Below are 16,663 nucleotides of genomic sequence, written 5' to 3' on the forward strand. Positions count from 1 at the left end.
ATCATTGGAGATTAAATCCATTTCTGAAGATGCTACAAAAGTTTCTTAAGCACAGTGATAACATAAAAAGTATGCAGGAAGTGCTGCTTCCTCAGCATTAGAGCTGGGAGTTACTCTACCTGTAGGTACAGACAAAAGCTAACTATGCTTGTCTTGAACAGTTATAGATCAGTCCTAAGACAAAGCTCTTCGTTATTTCCAAGTGAAGCTGCAGTGAAGCATAGTTATTACTTCCTGACAACATAATGTATGTTATTATCAAAATATAAATATCCTGCCCCTAAGTCCAACAAAGTCCAGTAATCTTATACTTCTAAAGAAATCATACTCTTTCTAGATGAGCAACTTACCCTTAAGGTAACATAAAAAGCTGAATGCATACTTGAGATTTATTGTTATATTTATGGATTCAAATTTATCTGAAACTATCCCTAAAACTCCCACCTTTCATTGCTCCTGATCATAAATTAACTCATGCACTCAATTTATCTTGTTTCATTTGGAGAGTCTCCCTTCAACACAGACATGGAAATGCCACATCATATTTACATAGCTTAGTCTAAAGATACTTTCAATAGCAAACAAGAGAGATACCCGAAATTAAAAAGTGATTAAAGCATAAATAACTACACTGCAATTCGATTAAACTTACCTTTAATGTTGATGTGGATACTGAGCCGCTATTGCCCCAGTATGAAATAATTTTTTTCTCTTCATATTATGAATACAAACATCAAGCTACCTTACTATCTTATGCTCTGAGCATTTGCACAAAAAAATCTAAAAACATGCTCCAGTAGAGCTGAAAACTGTTTAATTTTTCTAAACCCTCTTTTAAGAATGTTTGTCCTTCACATTTCCTCCATGACCCTGTACCTCTCCACATGCTTTAAATACTAAATTTCCAGACCCTAAACCAAGCGCTTAGTTCAGTAGTATAAATTATTCCTATTTCTTCCATTATCGTACAATTTTATTGCACATGCTTTAGAAGATCCTCTGAAACCAAAACCACAGTAGTTCATTATTCACAAGAATTTCAGTGAAGTTTCTTAAAAATAAGTAGGATTACCTTGCCGTAGTAAGAAATGGCTTCTTTATATTTATCTATGATGTCTTCAGGACTAAGGCAGTTCTTGGCACGTCCTATCTCAGCACTGGTATCTGCATTTATACCATTTGAAGTCAGCGCACCTAGAACAGAACAGGGTAAGAAATGAGCAGAAGGACTTTTAGCAAATGCTAAATATCTAAGAAGAAAACTAGGATATGCTGTAGGTTTGAGCAAAGCATACACAAAGAATACTTGCCCTAGCTAGAAAGAAATCATGCCCTACCTAGAAAATAATAGTTCTGTTTTACTATGCTATTTTAAAGAGTACAAGTGAAAAATTGATTCCATCATAAACCAGCAAACAGGAAATAATCTTGCATTTACTAAAAAACAAATATATTCATAATCTTTTACACTTGTCTGAATATTTAGACTATGAATAAAATATTAGGTTGCTAAAATTAGATTATGGCCATGTCTGAATATGCAATTTTAATCTTTGAATTATTCTACCTAAAAATTGTATTTGTAAAGCACACCTAAGGAAAAAAAATATGCATTTTTTTATAAACTAATTATTAAAACAGTTACCTTCTCCAATTATTTAAAACAAATACTTCTCTTCCCTATGTCTAATCACAGAAAACCAAGTGTTACACTGTAACAAAGGCCAGCAAATCTGAGCCTTCCACATTAAAAAAAAAAAATTACCTGAGGCTCAGACAAAACAGTAAGAAATTGCTTTTCTTAGATAAGAAAGAAGGCGAGAGACAGAAAGAGTCTTTACATACATAAGGGATAAGAATCTGAAACAGAAGCCAAGGAAATCTGGGGTATTACAAAGAATATGAAAATTTTATTTCTAGAATTTAATTTTATTGCAGAGTTAACATAATAAAATTGAAAACATACATCAAAGGTTTGGCAAGGCTCTATACCTTTTTACTTGTTACTTAATCTGTAGGGTTATACTGTAATTTATTCCTCCAATAGGTTTTCTCTACCAAGATGGCAAAGAAATCTTCGTGTTTCAGAGCTGGACCTAACTCTCAATAGACAGTTAAAAACTACTGTGAAAGATACTTTCTACTCTACATACTCAGAAATATGTTATTTTACATGCTCAAATGCTAAAGCAGCTTTTCTATATGTTTATCAATCTTAAAGAATCATACCAAGCACATCTGTAGATTAACACCTTAGGGTTTTTATGGAAGTTAGGTGCAAAATCTTTGTAAGTGATGACTGAAAGAGTCACTTGACACTACAAGACTACATGTGACCATTCAGGTTTGTCAGTTTAAAACAAAAAATTAAAAATCCTCACTACTCATAAGAAGAAACAATCTTGATTAGAATTTACAGGGAAACAATCATAGAACTAAATCATTTATTTTGTGCCAGTTACCCTTCAGTCTCTTTGCTTCCTGAAGATTTATAGCCAAAACCTGAAGCATCAGGAATCAGCACTAGTTTTGGCAAGTGGCAGTAACTATCTGTACAAATGCAGAACATATGCAAGTAATAAAAGAAAAGACTTTGGAAACATGCATGAAAATAATGTACCTGGATCAATGAGAACTTCTTGTGCCCCTAAAAGGAGGAACAAAAATGATTTTTTTTTCAGCCTTAAATATAGCCAACAAAATAAGCTCTTATAATGTTTTATAACTAACATCAGGCTTGAACAAAATTATAAGATTTATTAGGATCATCATTGCTATTTTGAAGGACTACCAATTATAATTCAAGTAGTCACCATATGTTAGATCTCATTTTGTTAAAAAAGTAAATGTAAAAATCCCGTAAACTTGCAATGAATTCCAAGACACATTGAGAAGAATTGAAGAATTTTCAGTGTATAATTTAAAGCCATATCCTTTTTCTCCTTTTTCTTTATTCTTGTTTTAGTTGGCAAGTTTCTGTCACAATCCACTTACTATACTTTAAGATCAGGTCCTACAATACTTAAATCTCCTTGTGGGAGTTCATTTGATCTACACAATACTCTAGGATAACCTTTTCAAGTAATTTTATCCCTTTCAATTGTCATTAATTTCACTCCATCAAATTTTCTGAATAATTGAGTCATGCCAACCCAACAAGCCAGACTACTCACACAAAATAGTTGCCAAAAGTATTGCAAAGTTGGATTATCAGATATCTAACACCTTGTTGCCCTAAATTTTGATTAAACATGGCAATAAAATTATTAAGATCAAGGGTTAAGCAGTCAAAAACAATTGCTTTATGAGCGAGACAGGACCTCCCTTCAGTTGATTTGCTCAGACCCCAGACTAGTAAAGTAGAGATTTAGAGCTAGATCAAAAAGATACTCCAACACTTCATTCAGGTGTCCTAATTCTTCTTGGGGAAGAGGAAGGTCAGGTGACAAAATTAAGAGCTTAGCACTTCAAACAAATAAAACACAATAGAGAAACCCAAAACAGCTAGTAAGCTAAACATAAAGCAATATAAACTCAGCTTATTCAACATACGAATCACATAGCCAGCAGATCATGGCCAGGTTCCTGGCCAACAGGAACTAAGCAACTCAAAATCTTCCTTTACGCTGAAGGCTGCAGAGATGAATCCAGCTGTTCAAGGGGACACAGCCTAAAGCTCTCCCCCTACAAACAAAAGGTTTTAGGAATGTAAGTCAGACTTCCTTAAAACATCAAAGTTCCCTTTTCACAATCAGCAAGATGCTGCAGTCCAAGGGCTCACGGCAATGACCAAGGAAGAAACCCGTCTTTAGAGCAGGCAAGATTCCATGTCTCCTTCCACCCGACAAGTACTTTAAACACTATGTTATCGACTAATTCTCTTCTGAATGAACTATTCCTATCAAAAGGGTTTCAAAAGAAGCTGAAGGGTACACCAACAAAAAAACAGACAATATTCCGATGGTTACAGGTAGGTATGAAATATATTGCAATGCTGCTTAGTAGGGAAAAAAAAAACCCCACCAAAAACCCCCCCTTGAACACTGCCCTCTTAAGCTTGTGCTCTGTATTATACAAAGAGTGACGATATTAATACTTCCCTTTCCAAAGATGTTTCTATATAAAGCAGACACCACAACATTTTTTGAGCGGCCAGGTCCTGTGCTATAGCCTAAAAATGCCAAATGGTGGAAGTCACAGGAGATTCAAGAGAAAGATGTTTCTCTTGACCAGGTCTGGGCACAAAGGCAGTACCAAGAAACCCTGTCCTGTTAAGGCTGAAGTACAGGCACAAGAAGAGGTGCAATTCCAGGCACATCAGGAAGCAATAAAGGTAACTCACATCTATATGTCTCAAAAGTAGGCACGAATTGAATGTCAGTTCCAAGTATGGCATTTCTTGATTTGTCCAGAATTTGGAAACCCCTTTTGTTTCTGGCCTTATCCTACAGAAAGATGCGCTGGAATTTGTTCCCCAGATTAAATACTGTCCTCACAAAATTAATTATAACAAAGTAGATTATAGACAAACGTGCAGTTTGAAAAGATTTATATGAAAGGCACTGCAGAGTCAAAAAAAGGTACTGAAAAGAAACTTCCAGAAAACCTTGTAGGAAAAAGACATCACAATAATAGCTGTTTGGCTAGGCAGAGTTCAGCAGTTCAGATCTCAAAACATTACAAGGTCATAACTGAAGTTAGGGAACAGTATCTAATGGACCATGAAGTAACTTTTTCATCTGCAAGGGATGACAAAAAACCTGTAATCATTTTTTCTTCACACAAAAGTCCTTTGAAAAATCCTGTCACATGAAACTAAAACATTTTTAAAATACAACCACACTAACAAGTTTGCAAACAGGACTTTGAATGACAAGACAACAAATACAGAGAAGCAGCAATAATATACCCAAAATATATATTCAATTATTCTGATAGATGTGATTTATTTGTCACCTTCTTTAGTAACAAGGAGTACTCATTACAAACAAAAAGATTGCAACATCTACTGTTAAATATTCATTGAAAAGTGGACAAAGGTCAATAACTGTGTGAAATTATACTGTAACAGCCAACATAAAATGTACTTATAGGTCATGGGACCAAATGCACAGATTTTAATGGCTAGATATTATATGAAAAATCAGTATTCTCTCCCGAAATAAGGTAATTTTACTATCACAATTATCTGGTGTCAACATACACAGTTTGTAATAAAGATAATACAAAGCAAGTGTTTACTAGATTGTGACTTATAGATGAATAAAGATGGGTGGTTGTTTTTAGATGAAGGAATTCATTTTGATCACATTGCACACAAGAGCACTTAACACCACCACTTAAACCCAGCTTCTGTTTGTTTCAGTTCTGCATAGGAACCTGAGTATATACATAGAAACAGCTGTGCTGGGTTAGACGAAAGGCCCATCTAGCTTATAATAATCAACACATTTTTCTTTCACCACCCTAGCCAGCCTCTCCTGCAAGCCATAGAAACTTTTAGGAGCCTTAACACCGTGTGGCAAGTATTAGGTTATGCGATTAAAGGCTCATCTCCACAAACACAAAGGAGCACAGAGGAACAGTGACAATCAGCTGAAGCCCAATAACCTAATCAGAGCCAACAGAGCTGTCCAGGGGTGAAACCCATCAAGATCAGTTAACATGAGCAGCTCTCTGGATCACCTTACAGACTGTGGGGTTACCACTTACAGGGATATAGGGCTTATTATAGGATACAGGAAAAGAACATCTTGGGATTGCACAAGATTTCTCATGGGATGTGTAGGGGACAAACCAAAGACAAGGAAAATGAAGGATCAAGGCAGTTTAGGGAACAAGCATGAAAAAACAGAGGGATAAGGGGAGTGCGTGTGTGTGTGTGTAAGTCTAAGTACCAACAACTGGAATGGGGCTCTAGGTCTTGGAGGCTTCTAGATCCAGGTGCCAGTAACTGTTGCAATCCAATGGCCAGCTACTGGATGGATCCATACTACTAACAGGCTTTCATCCTGATCAGCCAGAGAGGGGAGCGGGATCAGGCTGCTAGTGCTGTCTGTGTTTATATGAGTGCTGTGTTTTCTGTCTGTGTTGGTCTGTGTGGCTGTGTGTACACTCAGTGCATATGTGTGCGCTTCTACATCTATTGGAAATGCACACTCAGCCTCATGGCTGGCTGGACCTGGGGGCATGGAGTTGCAGCAGCCTTGCCTCTATCACACTACCAGATCTGGTAACTACTAATGACAAGGAGTTCCAGGCCATACCTATACATTGGATAAAGAATAATTCCTTTAATTTACTTTTCCATCTGCTAGCTCTATTTGATATCTTCCAGTTCTTCTATCAGAAGAAACAGTGAACCTCTGATCCCTATCCATCCTCTTCCACAACGTCCACCATATTAAAGCGCTCTCTCATATTTCTCCTCAGCCATCTCTTTTGCAAAACTGATGAGTCCTAGGCTATTCAGTTATTCTTTGTAAAGAGACCATACCAAGGTCATCTTTGTTGCCAATCTGCAACCTCCTTCCAGTAGAAAAATGGGACATAAGGAACATGAACACCCTTTTGAGAGGGAAAACTGAAATGTCATACAATATTCCAGATACAGGTGAACTGCAGACTTAATGATATTTTCTATTTTTTTCTCTCTGTTACTCTCCTAATAGTTTCTAAAATATTTTAAGCAGACCATTTGTCAAAGAATGTCTATCATATCAATGTTAATACAATCCTTATATTAGTTACGCAATCTGAGAGTTCAGAAAAAGTATACTAAATCTTAAAAATTATGTTGGTTTATTGGTATTTAGTTAACCAAATTTACTTATTATATGTTGAATTTTAATAGCAAAACACCTCTGAATAAAAGTACCTAACTTATTCTTAATATGTGCACCTCTGCCACATCATATGTACTTCATGAGATACATCTGTATCTCCTCCAGCAAAATTCAAACTAACACAGACACTATTAACAATCAGATGAAGAGACCAAAAGCTTTGCAACTCTATGCAAAGCAGGCACGTTGACATTAACACGAAAACAGTAGAAGAGTTATTAATGTAAAAATCTTAAAAAGAAATACAGGTGTCCCCTCCCACCCCCTCCTCCAGTTTATCCTGTCATCGGTGTAACTTTACACAGGAAGTAGGGAGGAAATTTTCAGATGTTCAGTGGTGGCAAACAGAGTAAAAATGAAATTGCATCCTTACCAGGTCTGTGCCTGTTGCCTGCCTCAGCAGAAAGAGAACCTCCTTGTGCCCTGCGAGATCCAACTTTACCTCCAGTACCACCTGGATAATGATAGATGACTGATGCTGAGCATAACCCCTCAAGAGCAGCTGTAAAGAAAAAACCCAACAAATTAGTAGAGATACTTGCCAGAAATGAAGTATCACATAGTAAAGTGTATTTAGACAACATTAAGTATGGCTCAGATTGGAGACCTAGTGACAAAGGTCATGGAAAAGCCTGAGATACTCAATGTCCTTTGTATCTCTGTTTTCACTGGTAAGGTTTACCCTCAGACCTTCCAGGTCCCCAAGCCTACTAGCAGTCTGTAGGAGTACGCAGTAGCCACAGTAGAGAAAGACAAGACATACAAAGCACTTAATCCAATTGGACCCAAATCCACAAAACCAGATAAGATGCAACCATGAATGCTAAGAGAGCTGGCCAATGTGAGGCCACTCTCTTACCACCTCCAATGGGTCACGTCAGTTGGGGGAGGTTTCTAATGACTGGACAAAGCAAAACATCACAAGAAGGAAGTACCAGGGGTCTACAGGCAGATCAACCTCAACTCCCTGGCAAGGCTATAAAGAAATCCTTCTGGAAGCCATTTCCAAGCACGTGAAGGACAAGAAGGTGACTGGGAACAGCAAACATTGATCTATTGAGGATAAATCAGTCCTTGGCAACCTCACTGCCTCCTAGGATGAGATGATTAGCTCAGTGGACAATGGAACAGCAGCGGATATTGGATATTTTGACTTTCACACAACCTTTGGACATGGTCTCCCATATCATTCTTATAGCCAAATTGATAAGATTTGGACAGCTGGCCTATAAAGTAGGTGGAAAATGGGCTGGATGGCCAGGCTCAAAGGATTATGATCGGCAGTATGAAGTCCAAATGGTTGCCAGTTACTAGTGGTGTCCCTGAGGGATGAATACTGGGAACAATACTCTAATGTCTTCATTAACAGCCTGGATGATTGCATAGAGCACTCCCAGAAAATTCCTGGGTGATACCAAATTAGGGGGAACAGTAGGGCAGGCCTTCAAGGCAGAGAGAACTTGACAGGCTGGAGGTATGGGCCAACAGGAGAGTTCAAGAAAGGCTCATGTATCTCAGATGGGATTAGCCTATGCAGCAGTGCAGCCTGGAAGCTGACCAGCTGGGAAGCAGCTTTGCAGAAAAGGACCTGGCAGTCATAGTGGACAAGTTAACAGCAGTTGGTAGTAGGCCCTTGCAACAATGGTGGCCAACTGCATACTGGGCTGTAACAGCCACAGTGTAGCCAGCAAGCCAAGGGATGCACTTACTCCCCTCTGTTCTGCATCTGAGAGACCACATCTGGAGCACTGTGTCCAGCTTTGGGCTCCCCAGTACTAGAAAGACATTGACATCCTGAAATGAGTCCAGTGGACGGCCATCAAAATGGTCAGGGGGCTGGAGGCCATGACATGTCAGGAGCAGAGAGAACTGTGTTTGTTAAGCCTTAAGAACAAGAGGCTAAGAGATCTTATTGCTGTCTGTAAACACCCAGTGGGAAGACACAGAAGAGATGGAGTCAGATGCTTCTCAGAGGTGCAGTGATTGGATGAGGGTCAACGCAAGTTGACACAGGAAATTCTGCTGTAATGTAGGAACAATTTATGTTTTGTTGTTGGGGTTTTTTTTCAAACTACAGGCAGCAAAACATTAGAACAGATTGCTCAGAGTTTGTAGAACTTCCGTCCTTAAATATACCTAAAATTCAACTGGACAGGTCCCTGAGAAACCTGATTTAACTGGATGTGGTATGAGCAGGAGATCAGATGTGGGGACCTCCAGAGGTCACTTCCAATCCAAATCATTCTGAGTCTACACATATAATTTGGTAGGCCAACAGATAGGCCTTAAATTATTTACATGCCCTGCAGAAGTAGAAAAGTTCTCCTTTCCAGCTTGAAGAATCCTGAGCCATTTAACCTTCTGAAAGAGTAGAAGGAAAGAAGTAGAAAGTCAGAAGGTATTATGGTTTTCATAATATGTAACGTACAGAGCTATTAGGAAGCTAAATGGATTTCCAAGTAGAATGAGAAAGCTAAAAGCTAAGAACTGGAGACAGCAATTTTCCTAAAAGAGTATGAAACTGAGAAGCAGAAATTGTGCTCAAAGATGACTTGTATGTCCAGTAAATAGAAAAAAGCAGAACAGCAAAAAAGAAAAGGAAAGGAGGAAGAAAAAGTCAGGGAAAAAGTGAAGCCTAGGAACTAATGTGAAAGGAAGTAAGTTATGCTCATGGAAGTTAAACACTTGTGGCTTTGGCAGATGTAAAGACAAAAACCTTCTGCTAACAGTCCATAGTAGATATCTGCAAGCAGGATTTTTTAAAGCAGCCGTACAATCCACTGAAAAAATAAACATCTTCCAGAGAAGTATTAAAAAGCCACACACAAGTTTTTTTTCTAAGTACATGCTTTACTACAATAATACATTTTATGTTGCAGGTTTTCTTAAACACATTTCTTTCTCATGTCTTATTATCTAATTTTTATTTTGACTTAATTTTTAGTCACACCTGATATTCAGATTTTGGTCACCAAAATCATTTTCATAATACAGAAGAGTTATTGAAGATAGTTTGATTTACTTGGGTTTAGGAACTAATTATTTTATTCACTATCATCAATTAATCCTACCTCCAAGCCACAGAAAGTCATTCACAGACCGCAGAAGTTCCACCGCCATGTGATAATGCACCAAGGAATCTTGTAACATCCCAGCTTGTAAACACAGGTCACCAACATGTTTCCGCATCCGGCCTTGACAACGCTTCTTATAGTGTCTGCAAAATAAAAGGTAAAATTTACAGTTATTTCCAGGAAACACTTACTTGAGGTAATAAACACCTAAGGTCAATTTTCTTTTCTCCTTAATAGCAGATCAACGTTAATTTACTCTGTTTCTCTGAGCAAACATCCAGTATGAACTCTAACCACCATAATACGCAAAAGAACCAACATTTTGAGGAGATACTGAAAAAAACCCCAATGCATCACATATGTTGGCTACACAGCATTTATGCAGATAGAGTTACAAAGTTAAAAGACTGCACTTCAGAGCACTTCAATAGCCTTGTCACAAATGAAATAAAACAGAATCATAGAATCAGACAGGTTGGAAGGGACCTTGAAAGATCATCCGGTCCAACCTTTCATAGGAAAGGGAGCCTAGATGAGATTATCTAGCAGCCTGTCCAGTCACATCTTGAAAACCTCCAAAGCAAGGTTCTTGTAATCCTCAGTGGGTATCTGGTTGCCTTTCCATAGCTGGTATGCTTCTTTTTTGCTTTTAAGTACACCCAAAAGCTCATTGTTAAGCTAGGATGGTCTCTTGTTCTGCCTTCTTCCTTTCCCTTGGTAGGGAATGGACTGTTCTTGTGCTTCCAGGAGGCTGTTCTTGAATAACTCCCAGCACTCACAAGCTCCTTTGCTGTCCATGGATACTTCCCATCGAATCCCTCCCATCTGGGCTCTAAACATATTGAAGTTGGCTATTCTAAAATCCAGGGTCTTTGTCCTGTTACTGGTCTTCAGTGTGCTCACCAGGATCTTAAACTCCCCAATGTTGTTGTCGCTGTATCCAAGGCTACCATTGGTAGTTACGTTGTCAAACAAGTCTTCTTGGTTTGAGAGCAGTAAATCTAGCACTGCACCATTCCTAGTCACAGGTCCAGCATCTATAGCAGGAAGCAGTCCTCAATGCATTCCAGAAAACTGACAGAGAACTTGTGCACCACTGTGTTGCTTTCCCAACAAAAGTCCATGTCATTGAAGTCACCCGTGAGGAGCAGGTTCTGTTGGCCCGAGACCTCCTTAAGCAACTGAAGTAAGGTTTCATCAGCCTTATCATCCTGATTGGGAGGCTGGTAACAGATATCTGCCATAAGATGTCCCTTGGTCATGATCCCTCTAATCTTGATCCAAAGGCATTCAATAGAACTTTCATGGTCTCCATAGCTCAGCTCCATACATTCAAATTTCTCTTTCACATGAAGTGCAACTCTATGACCTCTTCTTCCCTTCCTATCTTTCTGAAAGAGCTTGTAGCCATCCAGTGTCATCTTCCAGTTATGTGAGTATTCCCACCATATTTCTGTGGTTGCTATGACATCATAACTCTCAGAATGGGCATGGAGCTCCAGCTCCTCCTTTTTGTTGCTCAGACTACTTGCATTGGTAGACATGCACTCGAGGTGCCTGAACTTAGGATTCTTGCCTTTGGAGAGGGTTGGGGAGGATTCCTTACTACTCTTGTAGGTGCACATACCTACCCTGTTGCCTATGAACATGCAGGTGTCACAGCTTTGGACACTAACACCCCAAGTTTGTTAGTTTAAAGCACGATTCGTGAAGTCAGCCAATCTGCTAGCCTAGTCCTGCCTCTTCTAGGTAGGTGGATCCTATCTCTCCCCAACAGGCTGTATTTGTTGAAGGACTGCCCATGATCATAGAAACCAAAGCCCTAGTGACACCACCAGCCAGGAAGCCATGTATTGATCTGCATGATGCATCGACTTCTGCCTGTACCCCCACCTCTGACTGGCAAGACAGAGAAGAAAATCACTTGGGCAACTGTCCCTTTACTTGCACCCCCAAGGCTCTGAAGTCCTGCTTGACCTTGCCCAGGTTCTGCTGTACCATGTCATCGGTGTCCACATGGAAAAGAAGTAGGGGACAGTAGTCTGTGCTTTTAACCAGCTGGGGCAGTCATCTCCCTCTGACATCCCAGATCTTGGCTCCTGGCAAGCAGCAAACCTCCCTTGACTGTATACCATGCTGGCAGACAGGTGCCTCAGTGCCTCTCAACAGTCGCACACTACTAGCACTCGCTGTGTCCTTTTGCAGCTTTTACTATGTGCTGCTGGTGCGGCTTCTCCCTGTGAATTTTGCTCATGGGTTTTTGTCCTCTGCCGAGGCTTCATATCTGTTGCTGGCTGGTACTTAAAAGAAGGAGACTGAAGTGATATCCTGTTCCTACGGGTCATAAGAGACCATGGCGCCTGCGGCTCCAAGGTGCTGTCAGTTCGCTGGTGAAGCTCTTTGTCCAGTAGCCTCTGGAGGTCAGTGCCATGGGGCCCCAGCATGTCTTCTTGCAAAGCCTCAAATACTACTCTTGTTTAGCCCAGCTGTTACCTCCTCCTGCAGCTCCTCCACCCACTGCCTGAGTGAGCCCACCAGAGCACACCTTCCACAGGTGGAGCTTCCACCTCCTGCACCCAGGAGGCAGGGGCACAGTCTTTGCAGCCCTCCACCTGGACAGCAGCTGCCCTGACAGCAAGCTCTGCCTGGGTGGCTGCCTCCACTGGCATGGCAGCCCATTCCTGCCTGCTGCAGAGCACAGCCCTTGCCTGGTTTCTACCACCATGCTGCTGACAACCTCAAAGCACTGCCTAATCAGCCCTTCTACTTCCCTGGAGCCCTCCAGCCGCTGGGTAGGCTTGCACAGCCACCAGCTAGCTGGGGTGACATGTCGTGGCAGCAGCCCAAGCCTGAGGATAAGCAGAGCAAGCAGCAGCCCGATCACTAGCAGAGTCCGGAGCCCTCCCCGCCCAAACGGCTGGTACCGCTCCCGGTGGCCGGCGCACCCGGAGGACCGGCGACAGGCGGCTTCCCGCGCTTTCTCCTGGCCGCGGGGACAGCCGGCACCGCCCAGCTCTCGCCCGCCGCTCTCCTCTGGGGAGACCTGTCGCTGGATCCCTCCCCACACACAGCCGAGAGGTGTCGGCGGCCCAGAAATCCCCTCAGACAGGCGGCGGGGGCCGCGCAAGCCTCGCAGTCCTCTCAGCACGCAGCAACCGCTGCTCCTGCCAGCGTTGGCTCCTCATAGTTTGTAAAGAGTTGCTTATGTTTGTGAAGAAATACTATCTTTTTGGAAATGTCATGGTCCTGAAACAGGTACGTTTTTCTTTTAAAGGGATGATTAGTGAAAGACCACTATCACTTCAGGCAAGAACGGACAGGGTTTCTCTTGCTACTGCTTTTTTTACGTATTAAAATAAATGGTGAAGTTCCTTCCTTTCCCAAACAAAATTAATAGCCAAGGCCAATGCAGTCCTACTGAAAATACTAAACAGACACTTTGGTACAACTGAAAAGGCAACTTGGGAACAAATCCCCGCGATAGAGGCACTAACCTTACTATTTAGGTTTTTAGTAAGTTGCAGCTAAAGAAATGTAACAGATGTGAACTAAGACACCTAGACTTTCGAAGCACCTCATGATTTAAGACACAGTTCAGAACAATGCTGCTCTCCTGAGTCCATCAGCAGTCCTCCTGTTCTCCCTCCTGCAAAAGTATTCCCTAGTAAGAATGCCCTTGGCCTACCTTATAAAATTGTTTTCTTAGAGAAAAATTAAACATCAACTTAGATATTTTATTCATTTATCTACAGTAGTCCAATAGTATATCCTTTTGTTCTAACAATGTCTTTTAAGTACATAAATATACAGACAGGCTTACAATTTCATTGTCCTAACTTCACACCAAGGAAGAAAAAAAAAATCTTTTTTCTCTGGATGGTTTAAACTAAAAGTAATCTGTCATTCTTTATTGTACACATGATTTATCTCCAAAGAAACTGGTTAAGACAGGTTTCCAAAAATACAAAGAACCATCTCAGATTGACTGTCATAGTTCTACATTTTTAGCTTTTAGTAGCTGTAGTGATACTTTTTCAATTAAACTAAGACCAACAGAATATCTTTTAAAAAATTACCTAGCATATTTGAACCTAACAACGTAAAAAAAAAAAAAGAAAACAAAAAAAACCAAACACTACCAGGGTAACATCCATTCTCCAGATGCTGAACTCTTATACCCTAGAGAAAGATTTGAATACAAGAGGAAATGCCACAATTATGGAAAGAAATAGGGTTTGAGGTAGTGTGGGGGTTTCCAGCAAAGAACTTCCCAGAGGACGCTAGAGATGAATTAAAGTATGACTGAAATGATCTCTCATAACACATCTAAACAGACTGTCTTCATGAAGTCTGTAATGTGGAAAAAAAAAGTAAAAGGGGAACAGAACATACGAAGTATAAGAGTAGGAATAAGCATATTAATTTATTTCCTTTAGATTTTAAAGCAGAAATGCTAGGAGAAATGATAATAATGAAAACGATTACATGTTACTGGTTTGTTTGCTTTTGAGGTTCTTGGGTTGGGTTGGGTTTTTTACACCAAAGAGAAGCATCAAGTTCAAAAGATAACCACTGCGTTCAGCCACCAAATAGCGAAATAATGTCTTATTCCTTGTAGTTGGTTCGAAAAAAGAATAGTTCATCAAGAAGATGAAGAAAAAGTAACTGATTTATATGGATGGAGGAGAGAAATTTAAAAAGGTTAAGATACATGGAAGCATATACAATGTCCTTATAAAAATTAAATAGAAAAGCAATCAGAACCAGTGTCATTGTTTGCAAGAAAAACTGGAAATTATAAAAGGAGACAAGAAACATGTCTCCTATTGCTCCTGTCCATCTAAAAAGTTACAAGTAACTCCTATATAAATGCTCCCACTTTTCTGATCTACTTTTCTGGATACATTGTATCCACAATTGATGTGAAGATGATGACATTAAAGGAAGCTAAATACAAGACAACTCTTGATCTTTATCTTTCAGATGTATCGCAGTATTTTTTTATCTTTTATTTTTCAACAAGCATGTACTTTACAGATCTTTTTAAGAAAAAAAATGCAAGAAAATTCAAAGTGAAAATTAAAGCTGCTCTGCATGAACTATGGAAGGGCACCAAATCTTACCAAAATTTCAGTCTAAGCTTTGGCTTATAGAGAAATACCTTAATCAAAAAGTTACTTTGTAATCTTGAATCAGTATTGTGTAGGAGAGTATAAATTGTTTACAAGTCAGGTTTTATTAATCTATGCATTCCAGAATGAAATTAAGATTATAAGTGTTATATTGCTTTTAATTTTTTTTTTTTAACACAGAATAAATAGTGGAATTGGAGAATTGTTGTTTCCTTACACAGCTATAATTCCTTTCAAAGATGCTAACATTTCAAATTTCCTCTCTCTACTCTTTCAAGTAAACTCTGTTTATGGACAAATTACATTTCTTATTCTCTCAAAACTGTAGTTTTTAAGGGCTTTTCCAGATTTTCCAGATTGCATATGATTAAGTTCATAAATGGTCATATAACAAAAGGAAGAGAGATGGTGCCAGACTCCTAAACCAGAACCTAATACCAGAATCGTTTCAATCATACTGCCTCACCAACAGCTCTTCCTAACCAATACCTAATTTTGCTGCTGATTTATGCAAATGTCAATATATGCAAAGTTTGAATGCATTTATTCACTTAGACATCAATAAACATTGTTCATACAAAATGCTTCTCTTTTAGAAACTCTGCTTATTTATAAACAAACAGATAATTTATTCCTGGTGATGAAGAAATTTACTATTAATTATTCAAAGACTGAATTCATTCCACCCACATTTAGGCTCTTAAATGTGGTGCCAAGACAGGAGCTATCTCCTACAGTCCCTGCAAGCCTTCACCATCCTCCTGGAAGATGTTTTCTCCCTAATTATAGAGTAAGTTTGCACTGTACAAATACATAAACCGTGTCTTAATTTAGTGCTCGCAATTAAGTACGATGAATTGAGGCTTCCCCCCCAATTACTACAAGTATGTCCAAAAAGATAAAAGGCAAAGATTTCATTGAAATGAAACCCATTCTCCACAGACAGCAAAATTTAATTTACTTCATATTTTGGAAGCCTGTTTGGAAAAAAATCTAGTATCTACAATATCAGGTCGATAAAAACATGTCTAAGTGACTGATGGTTTCTTCAGTGCATACTGGGGTGCAAATGTAATGGAAAAAAATCATACATGCATATATATATCAGCATAAAATTATTATTATTCATTTTAATATCTAGCTAGTTTTGCTTCATGACAAAGCTGAAAGTGAGAAGCTTATAGATAGCTTCTAATTTATTTTTTATTAAAACACTGTTTAATTATTTTGGCTCTCTACCGCTTAATCCTATTGATGACACGAAGTCCATGTAAGTTAACGGCTACTTTTTCTAGGATAAGATGACAACCTTTTTCTAGGTCAGCTCCTTGTAGTATCCTACTGCTAAAAGCTGTTTCTATTGTTCCTCTAGAAGATCATTTAAGACATTAAGTTTCAAAGACACACCCAAGTCTCACCCAAAGACATACCACAAACCCCTTCTGGAGTGTGATGCACTCAGAAATATCCTGAAGGAAGGCACTGCCACATAATGAAGGACCACACGTGGAATACTCCATAGCATCAGTCATCCAAACTCCTCTTCAGAAGGTCCTCTCCTCAACACACGTACACATACAGTTGACTATAAAACTAGTTTAAAATCTTATTC

General features: G+C 39.3%; 1 protein-coding gene across 2 annotated transcripts in view; it reads right to left on the reverse strand.

The window, feature by feature from the left end:
- The window catches only part of TRAPPC9 (trafficking protein particle complex subunit 9), a 521,077-nt gene that overhangs the window by 498,637 nt on the left and 5,777 nt on the right, over positions 1–16,663 (reverse strand). Inside the window, exons 2-5 of one of the 2 annotated variants that reach the window (XM_052787670.1) lie at positions 9,917–10,062; positions 7,219–7,347; positions 2,621–2,647; positions 1,073–1,194 (exon numbers count right to left, since the gene is read on the reverse strand). In XM_052787670.1, the coding sequence (XP_052643630.1) occupies positions 1,073–1,194; positions 2,621–2,647; positions 7,219–7,347; positions 9,917–10,062 (424 nt within the window). The remainder of the gene's footprint in view (positions 1–1,072; positions 1,195–2,620; positions 2,648–7,218; positions 7,348–9,916; positions 10,063–16,663) is intronic. The other variant, XM_052787671.1, reaches the window with a different exon arrangement.

Source organism: Harpia harpyja, chromosome 5, assembly GCF_026419915.1.
Source record: "Harpia harpyja isolate bHarHar1 chromosome 5, bHarHar1 primary haplotype, whole genome shotgun sequence".
NCBI classification, from domain to species: domain Eukaryota; kingdom Metazoa; phylum Chordata; class Aves; order Accipitriformes; family Accipitridae; genus Harpia; species Harpia harpyja.